Below are 20,107 nucleotides of genomic sequence, written 5' to 3' on the forward strand. Positions count from 1 at the left end.
TGAGAACCATCCATAAGACAATAATATTTTTATTATTTTTTTTGTACTATAACTATGTAAATTGCATTATGTGTACCTCAGTATTTCAATGTGTATTCCAGTAACAACCCGCTGAATATCTCCAGGTTGCATGGGCGTGTCAGTGGCTCAGAGCTCGGGAGGTGACATTGTGATGTCACCAAACTCATCTCCCAGCTCTTCACGTCTGAGTCCCTCAAGTCCCACAATACTGAGGTGCTGAACATCTACTGCTGGGGGAGCCGGAGGAGGTAGGGGGAGGGATCTGTGTGGATGTGCTGTGTGTGCAGCTGCGGGAGACATGCCACCTTCACTCATGCTCATGCATGAGTCTTCTCCAGGGCTGAGAGGGCACACCTGGGCACTGCCCAGGGACCCCAGCTGCATGGGGGGGGCCCCTGCACTTTCCCCAAAGAAGCTGCTCCTTGAGCCTACGCTGCCTGGAAATCGGGGGCCCCATGATGGCACTGAGAGTGATGTATACAAAGGGGAGGCAGGCTGGTAGCGGTGCACCATGCTATGCAGAACAATACCTATTTCACAGCCAGCAGGGATGGGCGGGGCCGGAGCGCCAGTGATGCTCCTCTGACTCCGCCCCATGCAGCTTGAATGTTCAGGACTCGTAGGCCGCGGGGTTGGAGCTGGAGTGGGAGCTGCTAAGTCTGCAGCACTGAGAGCCCACCTGCGGAAGTGGCATTGTGGATGGAGTCGTGGTGAACCCAGCTGTCCAGCACTGTTTGCACCGAAGGGCTTGGAATGCCTGGAGGGATGCTCCCTCCTCCACCCCTCCTTTTGCCTGCATAACTTGATTGGTATAGGTGAGTCCTTGTCCCTGTGCTGTAGGTGGGTGCAGAGAGGGATCAGAGTGCTGGGGGAATATCTGGGGTGCAGAGAGGGATCAGAATGCTGGGGGGGATATCTGGGGTGTAGAGGGGTCTGAGTGCTAAGGGGATATCTGGGGTGCAGAGAGGGATCAGAGTACTGGGGGGGGGGGGGATATCTGGGATGTAGAGGGGTCTGAGTGCTAGGGGGATATCTGGGGTGCAGAGAGGGATTAGAGTGCTGGGGGGGGATATCTGGGATGTAGAGGGGTCTGAGTGCTGGGGGGATATCTGGGATGTAGAGGGGTCAGAGTGCTTGGGAGATATCTAGGGTGTAGATGGGTCACCTCAATAGGTCTGTCAATCACAGCAGAGGGGGCATGGCAACACCTTTTTTTTTTAATGTGTCAGATTTTTTTCCTGTAGGAAACCAGGCAGGATTACAAATGACAGGCTGCACCTTTCCCGGCCACACTGGAGACAGATGAGTTCTGCTGCTTTGCTGAATGAGATAGAATGTTCATATTAATTTTGTTTTTTGGTTTACAACCACTTTAACTCTTTCGCAACCAGAGTGTTTTTTTTTTTTTTTTTTTTTAAGGCTGCTGCTGTTAAAGAGGGAGAGAGCACTGAGCATGTGCTGGCTTTGAATTAGTGAGAGCCCCTGCTCTGCTCTTGTGATGCCGAAGGCAATTGCTCAACATATAGAGTGGCCTAGCACCAAGGAAGGATGGGGGAATGCTAACCTTGTGAGCTTTTCAGTCAAGTTTTGAGGATTCCACAAATGGCCTACAGGTATAGCAGGTATTAAGCAACATTTTATAAAGCTGCACAGTTTTTTGTAACCTACTGGGGGCCATTGACTGCATTTTTTAGCTGTATTCAAAATGTGAACTTGATCTTTGTGTCTGAGCACAAAGGCTAACTTTAGCAGCATTGGTATGAATCAGTTAAAGCGGGGGTCCACCTATCTATCGTTTTTTTTTTTTTTTAGTTCATTCACAAACTTTTCTTCTCAGCATTACATACTCACATATTGTGTGTAATATGTCCGCCTGTGTCAGATTTCGTCGTAAAGAATAACAAGCATTTATTTCCTGGATGTGGTGAATGCTGTGCTCCCAGCATTCACCGCTCGTTCCCGCACATGCTCCGTGGCATTCTGGGAAGCCTGAGACTAGCTCCCAGGAGTCTGGGAGAGGCTAGAAACACGCCTACTCCCACGGGAGGAGAACCAGGAAGTGCAAAGAAGAATAGAAAAATAAAAGGTAATTACGGCAATTTAAATTTTTTTAAACCGCATGTCAGCATCTAGGCAAGGAAGAGAATACATACAGATATTGTTCAAAATTTGGGTGGAACCCCGCTTTAACTTGATAATAACTTTATGGCTAATTGCTCTGACTGACAGCAGTATGTCTTATCCAACAATATTTTTGTGTTTTTATTTTTTAGTAAACCTACTGCAGACTTCAAGGTAGAAGTACAGCCAAAGCTTTTTTTTTTTGCTGTTCTTCCCCTGTGGATCACAAGAGTGTAGTTCGCTCTGCACTCCTGTGACCTGTTTTCAGCAGACAGTGGGCCGAAGTCCGCTGTGAGTTGATGTCACAGGGCCGGTCCAGGCTTGGGCAAGATTGCGACAATGAAGTCAGGATCTACCCACATACCTGGACCAAGGGTCGGCATCTGGCTCAGCCTCTCAGCGAGCTGTTGGGAGGCTGAGCAGGTCACTCCCGCCCCCTCCACAGCTGAACACTCCAGGAGGCGCGGGGGGGGGGCAGAGCAGAGAGCCGGTGACTTACAGTCACCGGCTCTCTGCTCGGGGAGCTCTAAGAACCGAGTGATAGGCGGTGTTTGATCTCAGTGTTAGAGCCAGTGGGGGACAGATGCAGCATCAGACCGATGCCTCATCCACCTAGGTAAGTATGATTCAGCTAAAAAAAAAACCATACTTCTCTTTTAAGTAGAAAGTAACAGGCTAGAGTAAATGAAAGTGCTGGTTTAACATGCACATTATTTAAATGTGTGTCTAGCCAAAACTTTTGTTTTCTATTTTGGATAGAGTGGGGTAGGTATTGAACCCTTGCCAGTTTTTTGCTGCTATTTTTCCCAGCAAGAGTGGTTTTACTAGACAGGAATTGAATGAAAAGCTCCAACACAGACAGAAATAATGTTTTTTTTCCTTTTTCTTAGAAGAGATACTGAAGGCTGGAACCCCTAACCTGTCGGCTTTTTTTTCTGTCAGTGTTTCTTTTGCAGATTTTCCTTTACTTCCTGGCTAGTGTTGTCAAAGTAACAAGTCAGGGGACTTTTCTCTAAGGCATCTTTTACACCTGTGGTTAGGGGTAAAAGCGTGTGGTTGATCTGTGGCTTTACCGCCCCTGACCCCCCCAACCCCCACCTGCTCCTACTTAAGCTGCAGAGGGGGTCATATATGCTGCAGCCGCAATGTTTTGCAATGCAGCGCTGCAAAAATGCATAGTTGCCAACATTGTAAATAAATTTATAGGGACACTTTTTTGCCTGTAGGTGGAGTCTTATTATAATTAGGGGGCGTGGCATTCGTTTGGAGGCGTGGCATGGTGGGAAGCGAAATTTGTGGCACGCCTTTCATTTAAATGTGGTTTAAATGAAATATTGGGTGTGACTTAAATGGGTGTGGCTCAAAGGGGGTGTGGTTAGAGTCTGAGATGAACGAGGGATGGAGAGAGGGAGAGAGAGATGGAGGGACAGTAGGCTCAGATCCTACACCACAATAGAAATATGTGCATTCCAGAAAGTTTAACAATCAGTAGATACAGATACTCCAAACACCTGGTGTTAGCGCTTCAATCATCCCGGCACCATGGTTGTTATGGTGTCAGGATGATTGAAGTGCATTATTTCTATTATTACATTGGAATATAAAATTAAATCATTCAACTCACCATAATGCAGAATCAGTGGGAGCCCTGAGCGTGTCGCCTGCCACTAGATGCCATCAGGTGCCCCCTGCAGAGTACCTCCTAACATCAGGTGCCCCCAGCGGAGTCCGTCCTTACATCAGGTACCCCCAGCGGAGTCCGACCTTACATCAGGAGCCCCCAGCGGAGTCCGTCCTTACATCAGGTGCCCCCAGCAGAGTCCCTCCTTACATCAGGTGCCCCCAGCAGAGTCCGTCCCTACATCAGGTGCCCCCAGCAGAGTCCGTCCTTACATCAGGTGCCCCCAGCGGAGCCCGTTCATACATCTGGTATCCCCAGCAGCGGAGCCCTCTTTACATCTGTGTCCCTGGCAGCGGAGCCCTCCTTACATCTGTGTCCCTGGCAGCGGAGCCCCTCCTTACATCTGGTGTCCTCAGCAGCGGAGTCCCTCCTTACATCAGCGTACTCAGCAGCGGAGCCCCTCCTTACATCAGTGTCCCCAGCAGCGGAGCCCCTCCTTACATCTGGTGTCCTCTGCAGCGGAGTCCCTCATTACATCAGCGTCCCCAGCTGCACAGCAAAGCCCTCCTTCATGTGTCTGTCCCCAGCAGCGGCAGCTACAGTTTGTGTGCAGTGGAGAGGAGAGAGGCCTCCGATCGATCCGTGCAGCCAATAGGCTTCAGTGTACAAGAGAATTGTCTACTTGTACACTGAAGAGAGAAGCCGATTGGCTGCCCCTCCCCTCTCCACTGAACACACGGGGAAGCAGACCTCATGGTGATGGCGGCCATCTTTTTGTAGCCCGCTGGCCGTTTTTGCCTAAAACATTCCCGATTTCCTGAAACAAAGGCAAAATCCCTGAAATTTAATCGGGACAAGCTCCGATCGGGACGAGGGTCCCAAAATCGGGTTTGTCCCGGGAAAATCGGGACTGTTGGCAAGTATGAAAATGATCTCTGCTGTTGCATTCAGTGGGCAGCACCAACCCACCCCCCCACCCCCCGAATGCGACCCATTCAGCTGAATTGGGGTGCCCCGCAATGCTAATAGTCTTCCTCCCCCCTTTACCCTGTGTAGTGAGGTATAGTCGACCGGGTGCCCCATCCAGGTCCCACACCAACACGGGTTTGCGTTGGAGAGTATTAATCCAGTACTATGATAACCCCCCCCCCCCAAGATCGCCAGTCCCTTGCTGTCCTCTTCTGATGACGTTGTCCCTCTGGATCCTAAGGGAACCCTGCTGCAGAACATCTAATAGGAAGGGTCCATTCTGGAGTGACGCTTTAAATCAATGTCAATGGCTTGGTATTCAAGACTGCTATTTTTTTCTAAGGGAAATTTCCAAAGCATGGGTATTTGAGGAATAAGGTTAGGGAACAGTGCCCTAGGGTAACACTAAAAACCCAAACTTCACCTGAGTGCCATATTGGGCATGAATTAGGGCTCATGATTGGACCAATTAGGCCTCCTTCACATGACTATTTAGCCATATACACTGGCTTCTAGCAGCAGGAATCAGTGGATTTTTGTGGCTCAAATGACAGGTACATCATGTGAATAGAAGTGACCGCTCAGCCTGTGTAAACTAGAGACATGCTGACAGCGCCCACCACTGGTGTGCAGCTGCATAAACAGTGAACTGTGAAAAGTGAGGTTTGCTGTCAGCCTGTCATTAGTTTATATAGGCTGAGCAAACTCTGCTATTTGCATGCACCTGTCGTACCAGCCACAAGAATCCACTAAAGCCTCGTACACACGATCGGACTTTCCGACGGGAAATGTTCGATGACAGGCTGTTGGCGGAAAATCTGACCATGTGTATACTGCATCGGATAATTGTTGTCGGACTTTCCACGGACAAATGTTGGATAGCAGGTTTTCACATTTTCTGCGGACAAATGTGTGTTGTCAGATTTTCCGAGCGTGTGTACACAAGTCCGTCGGACAAAAGTCCAAAGTACAAACATGCATGCTCGGAAACAAGGATGAGCCAGAAGCGGTCGGTCTTGTAAACTAGCGTTCGTAATGGAGAATTAACATTCATGACGTGGCAAATTATGAAATCTAGAAATGCAGCGCACATTATCTTCTTCTTTAATGGGATAATAATGAAGCTGCTTTGCTGGTGATACTGATGGAGTTATTGCCAACAAATTTTCAAAGGCTTTTTTTTTCTAGTGATATCAAGAATAATATTAGTATGCTTTTTTTAGTTATTTGGGCAAGTTACCACAACACCATTATCCCGTAGTTTTTAAGATCAAAGATACAATTTTGTTGGTGTCCCTTGTCAATTTTACATTGTATTTTTAAAAATGTAACTGCCTACTCCCAAACTGTCATTTGAAGTAAAACACATAGCCAAGTATTATTCTACACATTTTTTTTATTGTGCATTAAAAAAGAAAATAAATAAAATTAGACATGCTATCTGCCAATAGAACTTAACCAAAAAGTGCATTCTATGCATCCAAAAATATAGAAAATATAACAAATCAAATCATTATTCAACCAAAAAAATAATGTCAAAGCAATAACTCCAAGGCCAATAATAAATAACACGTTATCTCCTCCGATTCCGCAACATGTCTGGTTGACAAGCGGCCGTTCAGAAACGAACTGAAAAGCTTGGACTGAAAAGCGCAAACTGAAAAGTGCGTAATGAAAAGTGCCAAATGAAAAGTATGAAATAAAAAGTGAGAATCAACACTCACCAAACTTCTACTAACACGAAATTAGCAGAAGGAGCCCAAAGGGTGGCGCTAAAGAGCTGAAAATCAACGTAGTACCTCACTACCTTCGTATTTGTTGGCCAACAATTGTGTGGCCGTGTGTACGCAAGACAAGTTTGGGCCAATGACCTTCGGACAAAATTCCACGGTTTTGTTGGCCAACAATCCAATTGTGTGTACGAGGCATTAGTCTTTCCTTTCCACAGTGTATGCGGCTAAACAGACATGTGCAGGAAACTATGGTTATCCCAAATTAAGCCCAATGTTTTTAAATTATATCTATACCCGTTAACAAAAATATTATATACTCCAACTTAGGTGGTGGCTGTATTTGTTTTCTTTTTAAGGCTAAGTATATTTTAAGTACAGAAAATACCTGTTGATCCTGCCAGAAATCATATGTCCTTGTAACTTCCTGTGGGCTGAACTCAAATCTCAAGCAATTTTATCAGCTTTCTCAGTTTTCTTCTATGAACTACAAGGCAAGAGGCAACACCTTTTTATGTAATGAAGATGAGAAGACAGGAGGAGTTTGTACTGGAAGTCAAGAGAGAAGCCTAGCTCGCTCTCTGCACTGTATCTATGGTAGAGCAGCGTGGCACCCTAGGACAGGAAGTGTGTTATTGCCAGGATCACCGGGTACAAATTAGGTTAAAATGCAGCCACCACATTCAAGGTTACATTTTTGTGTTTAGGTGTAGATATGCTTTCAAAATAGTGTAAATTGTAACATTTTGTAACTGCATTCTGCCTCCTCTACTCGAAACAAAATGTGACAAATATATTAAAAGTACACTTTAAAGTGGATGTAAACCCCCAAATTTTTTTTTTCTTTTAGATGTCATAATGTAGAGTATAAGATTTCCTATCATTTGAGCCCAGTCTTGCCACAAAGAGCTAATCCAGCTCTGAGCAATCCTCTTTTATTGTTCAGTGAGATAAAACTTGACAGAGATAAACTTTATCAAATCCTCCCCCTTGCTGTGAGTGACAGGTGATTTACATCTCGTGCACTAGCCTAAGACATGCATTCTTTTTTAATTCCCTCCCCCACTCCTTTCTTCAGCAGCTCTGCAAGGATTGGCTGTTCCACACCTCAGCATGATTTGGCATGCTGAAGTCATGTGGTTACTTTCCTGTCTTTTCATTGGATGTTAGAGATCATAGCAGAAGTTCAGTGTAAGAAATACACAGGAGAAAATGCATATTGACAAGGGGAGTGTAGAGGTGGGCGGGGATTCTACTGACATCACGACTCCACCCACCGAGCTCCAGACAACAGACCCACCCACAGAATCTGCAGTTTTTCGGGTCTCATAACAGACAGAGGGGAGACATTTGACAGGTAAAGATACATGCAGGAGGCATGTATATCCTTATAGATAACCCCTATGGCAGTAATTTAGAAAGGATGACATTGGGTTTACATCCACTTTAATAACACGCTGTCAGATTTATTGTCTTCCTGGTAACTAAATGGCTAATCTGAAGCTAACATAGTGATAGAGTGCATTGGTAACTGCATGGAGAACAGAGAAAATCTGAATTGTCAGTCTCTCCCTTTTCTATTATTGCTTCTTATCCTTTCTAATGGTTATGAAACAAGTAACATCCCACCGCTGAGGCTTTTTATGTGCAAATATGACACATAAATTGTATTCTTTGGTGTAGTTATAAATAGTAGGTGCATTACTGTTTTGTAGTGTGTATATGTTAAAGGAAACAAAAGAACAATCTGCTGCATTTAACTGGAAATGAGCAACATTCACCACTAGGTGGCAGAGTAGTCTAATGCCATATTTTACCGATTTCAAGCCTGTGCTTCCAATGAGGGTGAGTAGCAGTGTTCGCTATTTGCTGGTAAAACAATGAATACTACTTGCCTCCCTGCTATAGCACATACAGGTTTGCAGGTACTGAACGTAAACAATTATGGGTGATCTACTAAGAAATAGTTAAATTAACTTTTATTCTAAATATTTTCAAGCATGTGGCATTTATAAAAATGCATTCATAAAATAATAAGCTTTTATAGATTTTTAAATTGCAAAAAAAAAAAAAAAAAAAAATCCAAACAATAAATATATTGTTTAAATAAACTTATATTTTTAGTAATCTTTTAAAAATACTACATTGCTTTGAATGTCTGCTGCCATTACCATTGATTTCAGACTGCCTATGCTTGTGTATGTTTGCAACGCTAGCCATCTTTTGCACACAACAGAAGTCATCGGCCAAATTCCTGCCAGTGTTAGCAAGACTAGAAGTCTCAAGAGAAAGTGCATAACAGAAACATATATCGGACAGTTTTCTGACTTTGCTCTAGCACAGGAGTCTCCAAACTTTCTAAACAAAGGGCCAGTTTACTGTCCTTCAAACTTTAGGGGGGCCAGACTGTGGCCAGTGAGAGAAGAAAATGTCCTGGCGTCCGTGGGAGTAAACAATGCGTTGTCATTGGTATTAGGGGGAGGAATAGTGTCCCATCATTGCTGTCAGTAGCAGGAATTATGTCCCATCATTGGTGTCAGTGGGAGGAATAGTGTCCCATAATTGGTGTCAGTGGGAGGAATAGTGTCCCATCATTGCTGTCAGTGGCAGGAATTATGTCCCATCATTGGTGTCAGTGGGAGGAATAGTGTCCCATCATTGGTGTCAGTGGGAGGAATAGTGTCCCATCATTGAAGTCAGTGGGAGGAATAGTGTCCCATCATTGGTATCAGTGGGAGGAATAGTGTTCCATCATTGGTGTCAGTGGAAATAATAACGCCTCATCATTGGTTTTATTGGAGATAATAGTGCCCCATTATAGGTATCAATAGGAGGAATAGTGCACCATTGCTGGTGTCAATGGGGGAGAACTAGTACCCCATTTTTGGTGTCAGTGGCAAGAACCATGCCCCACTGTTGCTGACAATGGGGATCCGGATAAAAGCAAGCAAAGGGCTGCATCCGGCCCTCGGGCCACAGTCTGTATGAGCTGCCATGTCAGGTAAACAGGAGGTTTCATCATTACAGATTTAAAAAAATAGGAAGCCAACTGGTGTCTGAAAGTATTGTAAACCATTTTATGAAAACTATGTGATTTGTTAGTGGCTATTTAAATTTAGACATTTTTACTGATTTAAAACAGAAAATATTGCATTTAGCCATAAGATGCCTGTAAATATCAGAGAGTTTTCTGTGATACCTAATGCCATCTGGTGGCCAAATGCAGAATTTTACATTTTATTTCAACGGAAAACATTCGGCCAGTACAGGATGTCTAATAACATTTTTTTTGCCCCATTCACACAGAATAAATGTATTTGCACTTTCACTGGGTGAATTGCTATTTATAAAAAAAAATTGCAGTGCACTTAGTCCTGTAAAACTGCATATACCTTTGTTCTATGCTATTGTCTCACCAGGTGGAATGTTATTAGGACATGCAAAATTTCCCACCTGGATTACTAACACACTTGGTCTATATTTGACATGTGGTCCAGGCAAAAACTCCATAAATCCAGGCCAAGGGGGCCCGAGCCACCTGACGCATGCTGCATGAGGGAGTTCTCTCTCACCATCAGGCAACCACTCAAGTGCCAACCAGTCTTGCACCAGTGAAGCACATAACTCTCTCTACTTCCCAGGTATTGGCTGTACACAGGACCATACTCCATCAGACCATAACACAGAGGGTTTTGGTTGCAACCAAATTAATTTACTTGCATAAGATAACAAAACAAAACAGAACAGTTCAGATAATGGTGTCAATAGTTTCCAAATCATGGCTTGCCTAAGTTCAGCATTCACTGTTTAAATTAGCATTCAGGAGCAATATGGCAATTGGTGTGAGGATATTACTCTTCCTCTTAAGCTGGCAATACATGCATTGGCATTTGGCTGGTTCCGCTTGACTGGGCTAAATTTCAATCCATGTATGTATGGCTATTCCCAGTCTATCGATCGACTTCCTACAAATGGGACTGCTAGAAAAGTTCAGTCAGCTGATCGACGATGATCTGTGCATTCTGACAGTTGAGAGGCAGGAGAGTCTCACAATGACTCAGTGGTGAGGATTCCTGAGAATTTTTTTATGCTCAGCCATGTATGAGCAGCTTTAGTCCTCTTAGATAAATCTCTGCAATCTTCTGACCACCCCTATATTGAAGGGGAGAGCAAGAGGAAACACTAGATCTAACCTTCTCTTGCAGATCTCTGTCCCAGAACTCATCTGCTCTACATGGGGCAACCATGTAAGACACTTCACCAGTAGGAGCAAAAAAAGGAGGACGGGGAGCTGTGTAGCAGCCCGGGTGGGACTTTAAATGAGGCGCACATAAATTGTACCTCCATCCCTAATACAAACCAATTATTAAAAATTGGATTTTTGGGACTTTAAATGAGGTTCAAGGCATGGTGGAGAAGTATTTGAAAAAAATCATCACATGTTTATTAGCATGGAAAGTGTATAAATATATGGGTGATAGGATTGTGCATAGGTACAAATATAGCATGAACATAAGAGACATATAATCATATCAACTTGGAAACTCATGACAATATGACAGTGCATATATCTAACATGTTACATCAAGGATGTGAAATAGTGTCAACTTACAAATACATGACAATAATAGAGATCAGTGATCAATTCCCATGAGTCCATATATATAACACAATGGTGGAAGCGGCATAATGCATTGAAGTGGCGAGATATCAATAGGTAAAAGCATAATTGTTTGGACTTGGTTGGTTGCTGGTGGTGATGTGTGTCGGCATCCTTGATTGTCTGACGCTTTTCGTGTTTACACACTCATCAGGGACAGATGCTCCCAAGTATATATAGAGAATAATGGACAAAGATGGTTTGTTGAATGTGGGACCAAGGCCAACAGGAAGGTGTCCATCCTGGAAGCTGGGGAGAAACTACCATAGGATCTTAATGGCAAAATGGAGAGGTTGAGGGTCCCTGTGTCATGTGGCATGTTCCACACTGTGAAAATCCATTCATTTTGCCATTAAGATCCTATGGTAGTTTCTCGCACCTTCTTTTTACCATGGCACATGATGTAGAGTTGTTTACCTCTCTTTGGGAAGCTCTGCGCAATACGCCTCAGCTACATGCAGCCCCACAATACCCCAGCTTCTGGGACGGACACCTTCTTGTTGGCCTTGGTCCCACATTCAACAAACCCTCTTTTTCCATTATTCTCTATATATACTTGGGAGCATCCACCCCTGATGAGTGTGTAAACACGAAACGCATCGGGAAATCTAGGATGCCGACACACATCACCACCAGCAACCAACCAAGTCCAAACAATTATGCTTTTACCTATTGATATCTCGCCACTTCAATGCATTATATGTTATATATATGGACTCATGGACATTTCTCACTGATCTCTATTATTGTCATGTATTTGTAAGTTGACACTATTTTTCATCCTTGATGTACCATGTTAGATATATGCACTGTCATATTGTCATGAGTTTCCAAGTTGATATGATTATATGTCTCTTATGTTCATGCTGTATTTGTACCTATGCGCAATCCTATCACCCATATATTTATACACTTTCCATGCTAATAAACATGTGATGATTTTTTTTCAAATACTTCTCCACCATGCCTTGAACCTCATTTAAAGTCCCAAAAATCCCCTTTTTAATAATTGCTTCACCAGTAGGAGGAGCAATCCTTAAAGGAGACCTCTACCTGCCTACAAACATCCACCCAGAATGCAAATATTGGACTCATCCTTTAAAAAGTTCAAGCTTTTTTTGCTGCTGATGATGAAAGGCAATTATACTACATGCAGCAAAAAGTGGATGCACATAGTGTAGAAACCCATTGAAACCAATAAAACAAAAAAACTTTCTAGGGACAATTTGACTGCTTTATTAAACTAAAATTGTGCTGGCTATTCTCTGTTCTTAGCAAAGCCTTTCAGAATGAGCTTGTATAAAGCTAAATCCAGCCTCAGTCACTGGAATTTTTCTTCTGAGCAGCTTTATGTTCATGAAATTGTTTTTGTGTAGATGAAGATAGGGATTCCAGTGATCGCCTAATGTACATTCATCACAGCACAGCGAGGAGCGTGGTGCTTTACAGTGACTGAACAGGCTGAACAATGTTTGTGATTGTGTTGTGCTAATAAGAGCATCACACATGACTGTGCTTGTATAGTTCTCTCCTAAAGCGAGTTTGATTGGGAGATTAATACAGATACTTGTAGACATTGCGCTGCTGGTGCACTTCAACAGAATTGTTAGCTGAATGGCTTTTTAGACCCTGACATGTTCACTTTAAACTTTGCGTAATATATATAATGAAAAAGCAAGAACTGAAGTTCCTGATAAAACAGAGTGATTTTTAAAAAAATTTATTTTCTAAGACTGTACCCAGTAGAGCAGGGTGGCCAGCTTTTTTAATATAGGGAGACCTTGCCATCACAAATGTAATGCTACATAACGCTGTCTTAAAACCCAACTTCGGGAATAATATATCCTTGCAGTTGGCTTTTTGTACTACAAAGGGTTAAAGTGGTTATAAAGGTTCTAAGCATGGAGGTTAAAAGCCACCTGTGTGCTGCTCCCCCCACAGCCCACACTAATACTCACCTGAGTCCCCTCTCAATCCATCATGTGCTTGAGAGCCTTGACTGTCATGAGACTCTTTCTCCTCATTGGCTCAGTAAGCAGCTGAAGCTATTGGCTCCCACTGCTGTCAATCACAGCCTGTGTGCCAATGAGGAGAGAGGAAGGCAGCTCTATGTGTCTTATGGACGCATAAAGCAAGGCTCGGGAGTGAGCATGCACAAGTTCCCCCATAGCAAGCAGCTTGCTATGGAAGAACTGGTCAAGGGGGAGAAGCCAGGAGTTCCAGCTGGGACCCAAGAAGAAGAGCATTGGGGCTGCTCTGTGCAAAACCACTGCACAGAGCAGGTAAGTATGACATGTTTGTTATCTTTTTTTATTTTTTTAAAAAGCCGAACCTTTAATACCACTTTAAATGCTCATTATGTCTAGGTGGTAGCTGTATCCTTTGCTCTGCTCTGGGAGACTCCAGTCTTCTCCTCTTCACCCTGAAGCTCAGGTCTGTGGATGGTCCCTCATCATCATCATGTACAATGCAGGGCTGTTTGTTAATTCTGCATTGCACATTGAGGAGGCAGGAGCACAACCATGGTCAGGGATGTCATAGACAGGAGGCTTCAAAAGACTGGTTGCACTTCTGGAGGAACCCTGCTGCAAAGAGGAAAATGGTATGCATTACATATTAGTCACACGCCCCTAGACTTAACAAGCATTTAGGCCTTACAGAGCGTGGAGAAGGGGGGACTGCAAGAATAATTTTTGTTGTGCCTGGAATAGAGCTTTAAACTGACCATACATGGCTTACATTTTGGCTGATTCCGGTGAACCGTCCAAAATCGGAGCTGCGAGTGGCCCCGCCAACACATCCTGGCTCAACAAACTTCGACTAAGAAATCAAAGGATCTGTGTGGAAAAAAAGTTGTCTGCTTCCTGCAGCCCCTTAAAAAAATTACTTGTGCTAAATGTGGCATTATTCTCAGCAAGATCCATTAAAAAAGATCAGAGGAAATAAAAAGGGATGGACAGCAGAGATAGAGTGAAAGAAACAAACCAAACCATTTAACTAATAGAACCCAGTTTAAAGAATATTTTTCCTTCCCTGGCCTGGGTAAGAAACTGGGTAAGAAAACCACAGATAACTGTCTTCCGGGACCCCAAAGGTTACACAATAAGTGCCAAAGAGCCATGAAATTAGAGTATACATTGAGCTCAGGAGATGTATGAGGATTCTACTGAATTTTACATTGAAATACCGTATCATCAGTACAGGTGCTAATGTAACCAGTATTAGTATTTCAGTTATGAGAGGGCGAAAGATTGGAGGGTTATTAGATCTCATCACAGGATGGACTGTGGAGGTCTCATATGTAGAGCAGTGCCAATGTCCTATTATAAGTCTTAGAAAACAGGAAGGGGGGGGGGGGTAAAAATACCCAGGAGAACGACACAGATGGACTTTGTAGGCACCAATCATAAAAATCAATGTAAACTTTTATTTATACACAAATTTAAAAAGAATCACATAAACGTAAACATTTTTTTAAAAACGCAGTACATTGCGGAAATTGGTATTATATGTCACTACATAAATGTATGAGAACGGATCTGGGAATAGCCCCCATATCAGAGGGAGGGATAAACCCCTTCCGTTCCCATTAAATAACCTCAAACTGAGGCGCCACTACCCTCCATGGTGCTCTGATGCCTGGGTGTCACCTGTTGAACAAAACTAGCTGTCTGATGGCGGTCCTGGGAACTTATTAGATAGCTCCTTGCTGGGATAGGATCAGAGCCCTATTGCAGCCATGTTAGTCAAGATCTATTTTGTGCCAGGTTTACAAGCAAGTAGCTGATTTATGCTGTTTACAAGACCTGCTCACCTGTATTACCCTACAAGATTACAGTCTCTGGATTCCCTTATGCACCTTGGTCATTGGAGGCTTTGTTTCTGAATGCATGGCTTTTCAATTATCCATAACCTCTACCTGATCTGAAGACGGATCCATTTACTCTGGCTGGTAACCCAAACAAGCTCCTGAAGAAGCATTCAAATTTGCGAAACATGTAGAGCCATACCGAGCTATATCAGTTTGAGGTTATTTAATGGGAACGGAAGGGGTTTATACCTCCCTCTGCTATAGGGGCTATTCCCAGATCCGTTCTCATACATTTATGTAGTGACATATAATACCAATTTCCGCAATGTACTGCATTTTTAAAAAAATGTTTACGTTTATGTGATTCTTTTTAAATTTGTGTATAAATAAAAGTTTACATTGCTTTTTATGATTGGTGCCTACAAAGTCCATCTGTTTCGTTCTCCTGGGTATTTTTACCCCCCCCCCCCCTTCCAGTTATGAGAGGGCATCCACCAACTGGCTTCCTATATCCCAATAAGAACCTGGAAGTCAGATCTTCTCTAAGGGCCCATTTCTATCTATGCATGTGCGTAGAGGTGCAGGTAGCATTAATCAGGTGCATTGCCTGGTAACCATGTGTCAGTGTGCGTTTCCTTTGCATTGATGGGCGTTTTGAATGCGTTTTAAATTATGAATTTGGAGTGGATACGGTTAACAGCCATTGGCTAAGGCTTGTTAATACAAGTTGTCAGCACATCGAAATTCATGTTATATGCATTTCTATGGGCCTCCCAACACACTAAAATGCATTGCAGCTCTGAGATGGGAACATACACTTTTTTATTTTGAGGAGGTTGGACACATGCATTTTAGCGCATTGCAACGTGTGTGTTAAAGCACGACTGCAAATGGGCCATGAAGAATTTTAAACACTGCTTCCCATTGCTATAGAGCTATAAGCCCTCATTCACATTGACTGCGGCTTTGAAATTGTGCAAGATCATCTGAAATCGCATGATTTCAAAGAAGCATGTCAGTGCAACTTTGGGTGCGACTTGTAAGACATCTGTGCTACTTCATTCACAGATGTCTATTCAAGTCCCACCCAAAATCGCCAAAATTAGTACAGAAACTAATTTTGCAAATCAGTGTGGCACCACAAAGCTGGCGTTGCACTGATTTGAACAGTGCCGTTTCCGGCAATAGGCTGCAACTTGTCATGAAATTTGATCTGTCAAATCGGATGACAAGTTGCTCCAATGTGAACGATGGCTAAAGAATTTTATACACTGTTATCTATTGCTATAGAGTTTCACCCCTTTAGTTGTTTTAGAGCGACTCCAATGTTCTTTCTCTATTGTCCTTCATGTAAAATAAATGAAAACATTCAGCAGAAAGAATAAGGCATCCTTGAAAAGGCATCTGAAAATGGCCTCAACCACATGCTTCTATGCAACCATATGTGTATGATTAACACACCATTAGTCTTCAGACATGTACATGCCTATATCATTAGTTATTTATTTTTTGTAGCTTTTGTGTTGCAGGGGCACAACATTTTCTCCAACCTGTCATCGCACCAGTACAGCGACCTCATGCAGCTTCTGAAGCAGTCCATCCTTGCCACGGATATCACACTTCATTTTGAGTATGTATGCACATTTTACTGTGATCATAATGAATGTCTCCATGTTATAAATATTACCTTAAAGTATAACACAAGGCAAAACTTTTCTTTTAGTTTTGGATAGAGTGGAGAGGGATTAGAACACTTTTCTGGTTTTTATTGTTGTCCATGACCTCCTAGGGAGATTCACCCTCTCTATTTGTCATGTTTACCATTATCACTGAAACTGAAAGTATAGGATAATTCTTATATAGGATTTCTAGTATAGGATAAAATCTTCCAATGAGGGCACTAGTTCTGGTGATCCTGGTGAAAGGTCGTCACCCGAGAATTAAGTTCAAATAAAAAGTTCTTTATTGCATACCCATCGAGATACAAAGGTGTCCTAACCCTTAAGCCGCGTACACACGATCGGATTTTCAGACAGGAAATGTGTGATGACAGGCTGTTGGTGGAAAATCCGACTGTTTGTACGCTCCATCGGACAATTGTTGTCGGATTTTCCACGGACAAATGTTGGATGGCAGGCTTTAAAATTTTCTGCCAACAAATGTCTGTTGTCAGATTTTCTGAGGGTGTGTACACAAGTCCGTCAGACAAAAGTCCAAAGTACAAACTCGCATGCTCGGAAGCAAGGACGAGCCAGAAGCTGATGGAGTTATTGCAAACGAATTTTAAAAGGATTTTTTTTCTAGTGATATCAAGATTAATATTATTATGCTTGTTATTTTTATTTTGGTGCAAGTTACCACAACACCATTATCCCGTAGTTTTTAAGATCAAAGATACAACTATGTTGGTGTCCCTTGTTAATTTTACATTGTATTTTTTAAAATGTAACAGCCTACTCCCAAACTGTCATTTGAAGTAAAACACATAGCCAAGTATTATTCTAGACATTTTTTTTATTGTGCATGAAAAAAGAAAATAAATAAAATTAGACATGCTTTCTGCCAATAGAACAAAAAGTACATTCTATGCATCCAAAAATATAGAAAATCTAACTAATCAAATCATTATTATTCAACCATAAAATAAAAGCCTCATGTATCTGTCCTGCTTCTTAATATAGGGGGTCAACAATGCCAAAAGTTGGTAAAAGCAGGGGTCCGTCATCCGGAGATAATTCAGAAAATCATCTGGATTATTCTCCTGGAGCTCCCGCAGCAAAGGCATATGACATAATTGGTCACGATTAATAAAGCAACCACATTTTTGGTCCAAGAAATCCTCCTCCTGTTCCTGGACTGGACTTGGGTCAAAGCAATAACTTCAAGGCCAATAATAAATAACATGTTATCTCCTCCGATTCCGCAACATGGCTGGTTGACAAACGGCCGTTCAGAGATGAACTGAAAAGTGCGAAATGAAAAATGCGCATCAACACTCGCCAATCTTCTACTAACACGAAATTAGCAGAATGAGCCCAAAGGGTGGCAACTGACAATTGAACTTGAACTCTTTTTCGGCTCGTAGTACGTTACTACGTTCGTGTTTGTTGGCCGACAATTGTGCACCGTTTGTATACAAGACAAAATCCAGACACACGCCTTCGGACAAAAGTCCGAGGTTTTGTCTGCGGAAAATCCGATCATGTGTATGGATTCTGACAACCAGGCATTCCCTCACTTTGGATGCGTTTCCTCTCACTTCCTATTTTGACTATTGCACAGGAAGTGAGGGGAACCTTCCCAATGAGACACAGATGGCCAAAAACTCGATAGGAGTTAAAACCCTCCCTTACGCTATTCAAAATGAAAAAAGTTTTCCTATAGTTCTACTTTAATGGTTGTAAATTTACCTTTTTTGAAAAGAAAAATGTGTTACTTTTAAAATATTGTATTCATTAATTGGCTTGATGTAAATTATGACTTTTTTTAATATGTATTGTCAAAAATGTTTCTTTCAGAGCTATGCTATTCTATGGACTAACTATCAGCTGAGAATCTGGCCTTCAGTGTAGGACATTCTTTCGAAGTGACAATTCTTTTTTCTCCAGCTGGTGTAGTTAATAAAATAAGTGATGCCAGGAAGTGGAGAGACTGAGCAGGCAACTGAATATCCAGATTTGAATGTAGATTAACATAGATTTATTGAGACTTTAGATATAACAATGTATTATGGGCTCTATAAATGTGTTTGCTGTTTTATTACAATGTACAAGCACAACCATCATTTGCTTGTAAAGGTTAACATTTATCTGCTAATGTTTAAGCCTGTGTAGAGGTGACATTTTGTTAATAGCACTACCTTGCAGTGCACACTATTACAGCCACTATCCAGGCTACAAGCTGCATAGGGTGCATAAAGTTGCCGAAAGTGCCTGATATAAAATATATACACTATATTACCAAAAGTATTGGGACACCTGTCTTTACACGCACATAAACTTTAATGGCATCCCAGTCTTAGTCCATAGGGTTCAATATTGAGTTGGCCAACCCTTTGCAGCTATAACAGCTTCAACTCTTCTGGGAAGGCTGTCCACAAGGCTTAGGAGTGTGTCTATAGGAATGTTTGACCATTCTTCCAGAAGTGCATTAGTGAGGCCAGGCTCAGATGTTGGACGAGAAGGCCTGGCTCACAGTCTCAGCTCTGATTCATCCCAAAGGTGTTCTATCGGGTTGAGGTCAGGACTCTGCGCAGGCCATTCAAGTTCAAGTTCCACCCCAAACTCGCTCATCCATGTCTTTATGGACCTTGCTTTCTGCACTGGTGCGCAGTCATGTTGGAACAGGAAGAGGCCACCCCCAAACTGTTCCCACAAAGTTGGAAGCATGATATGTCCAAAATGTCTTGGTATGCTGACGCCTTAAGTGTTCCCTTCACTGGAACTAAGGAGCCAAGCCCAACCCCTAAAAAACAACCCCACACCATAATCCCCCTCCACCAAATGATTTGGACCAGTGCACAAATGCGCTTCTGGAAGAATGGTCAAACATTCCCATAGACACACTCCTAAACCTTGTGGATAGCCTTCCCAAAAGAGTTGAAGCTGTTATAGCTGCAAAGAATGGGCCAACTCAATATTGAACCCTACGGACTAAGACTGGGCTGCCATTATAGTTAATTGGCGTGTAAAGGCAGGCATTCCAACATTTTTGGTAATATAGGGGTTGATTTACTAAAGGCAACTCCACTTTGCACTACAAGTGCACTTGGAAGTGCAGTCGCTTTAGATCTAAGGGAAAGATCTGAAATCAGGGGAAGCTCTGCTGATTTTATCATCCAATCATGTACAAGCAAAAATGCTGTTTTTTTATTTTCCTTGAATGTCCCCCTCAGAGCTACAGCGACTGCACTTCCAAGTTCACTTGTAGTGCAAAGTGGATTTGCCTTTAGTAAATAAACCCCATAGTGTATGTACAGTATATGTAAAGGCAAATCTGTTTCTGTTAGTTTTGGCTAATGTGAAGGGTTAGAACCTTTGTCATGTTTTTATTGTGGTCAGTGTCTCCCCGGGGGATTCACTGCACTGTTTATCCTGGTGACCAATGTAAGAACAGAAAGTGAGCTGAAAGATGTCTAATTTGTACCTTTCTTAAGTATAATGTTGAACGTTGTC

At 42.7% G+C, this 20,107-nt stretch overlaps 1 protein-coding gene across 2 annotated transcripts in view; it reads left to right on the forward strand.

Annotated features, from left to right (window-relative positions):
• The window catches only part of PDE11A (phosphodiesterase 11A), a 988,141-nt gene that overhangs the window by 851,791 nt on the left and 116,243 nt on the right, over positions 1–20,107 (forward strand). For both annotated transcript variants that reach the window (XM_073633831.1, XM_073633832.1), the window contains one exon: positions 16,463–16,563. In XM_073633831.1, coding sequence (XP_073489932.1) covers positions 16,463–16,563 — 101 coding nt within the window. The remainder of the gene's footprint in view (positions 1–16,462; positions 16,564–20,107) is intronic.

The sequence above is a fragment of the Aquarana catesbeiana genome, linkage group LG06 (genome assembly GCF_042186555.1).
Source record: "Aquarana catesbeiana isolate 2022-GZ linkage group LG06, ASM4218655v1, whole genome shotgun sequence".
Lineage (NCBI taxonomy): Eukaryota > Metazoa > Chordata > Amphibia > Anura > Ranidae > Aquarana > Aquarana catesbeiana.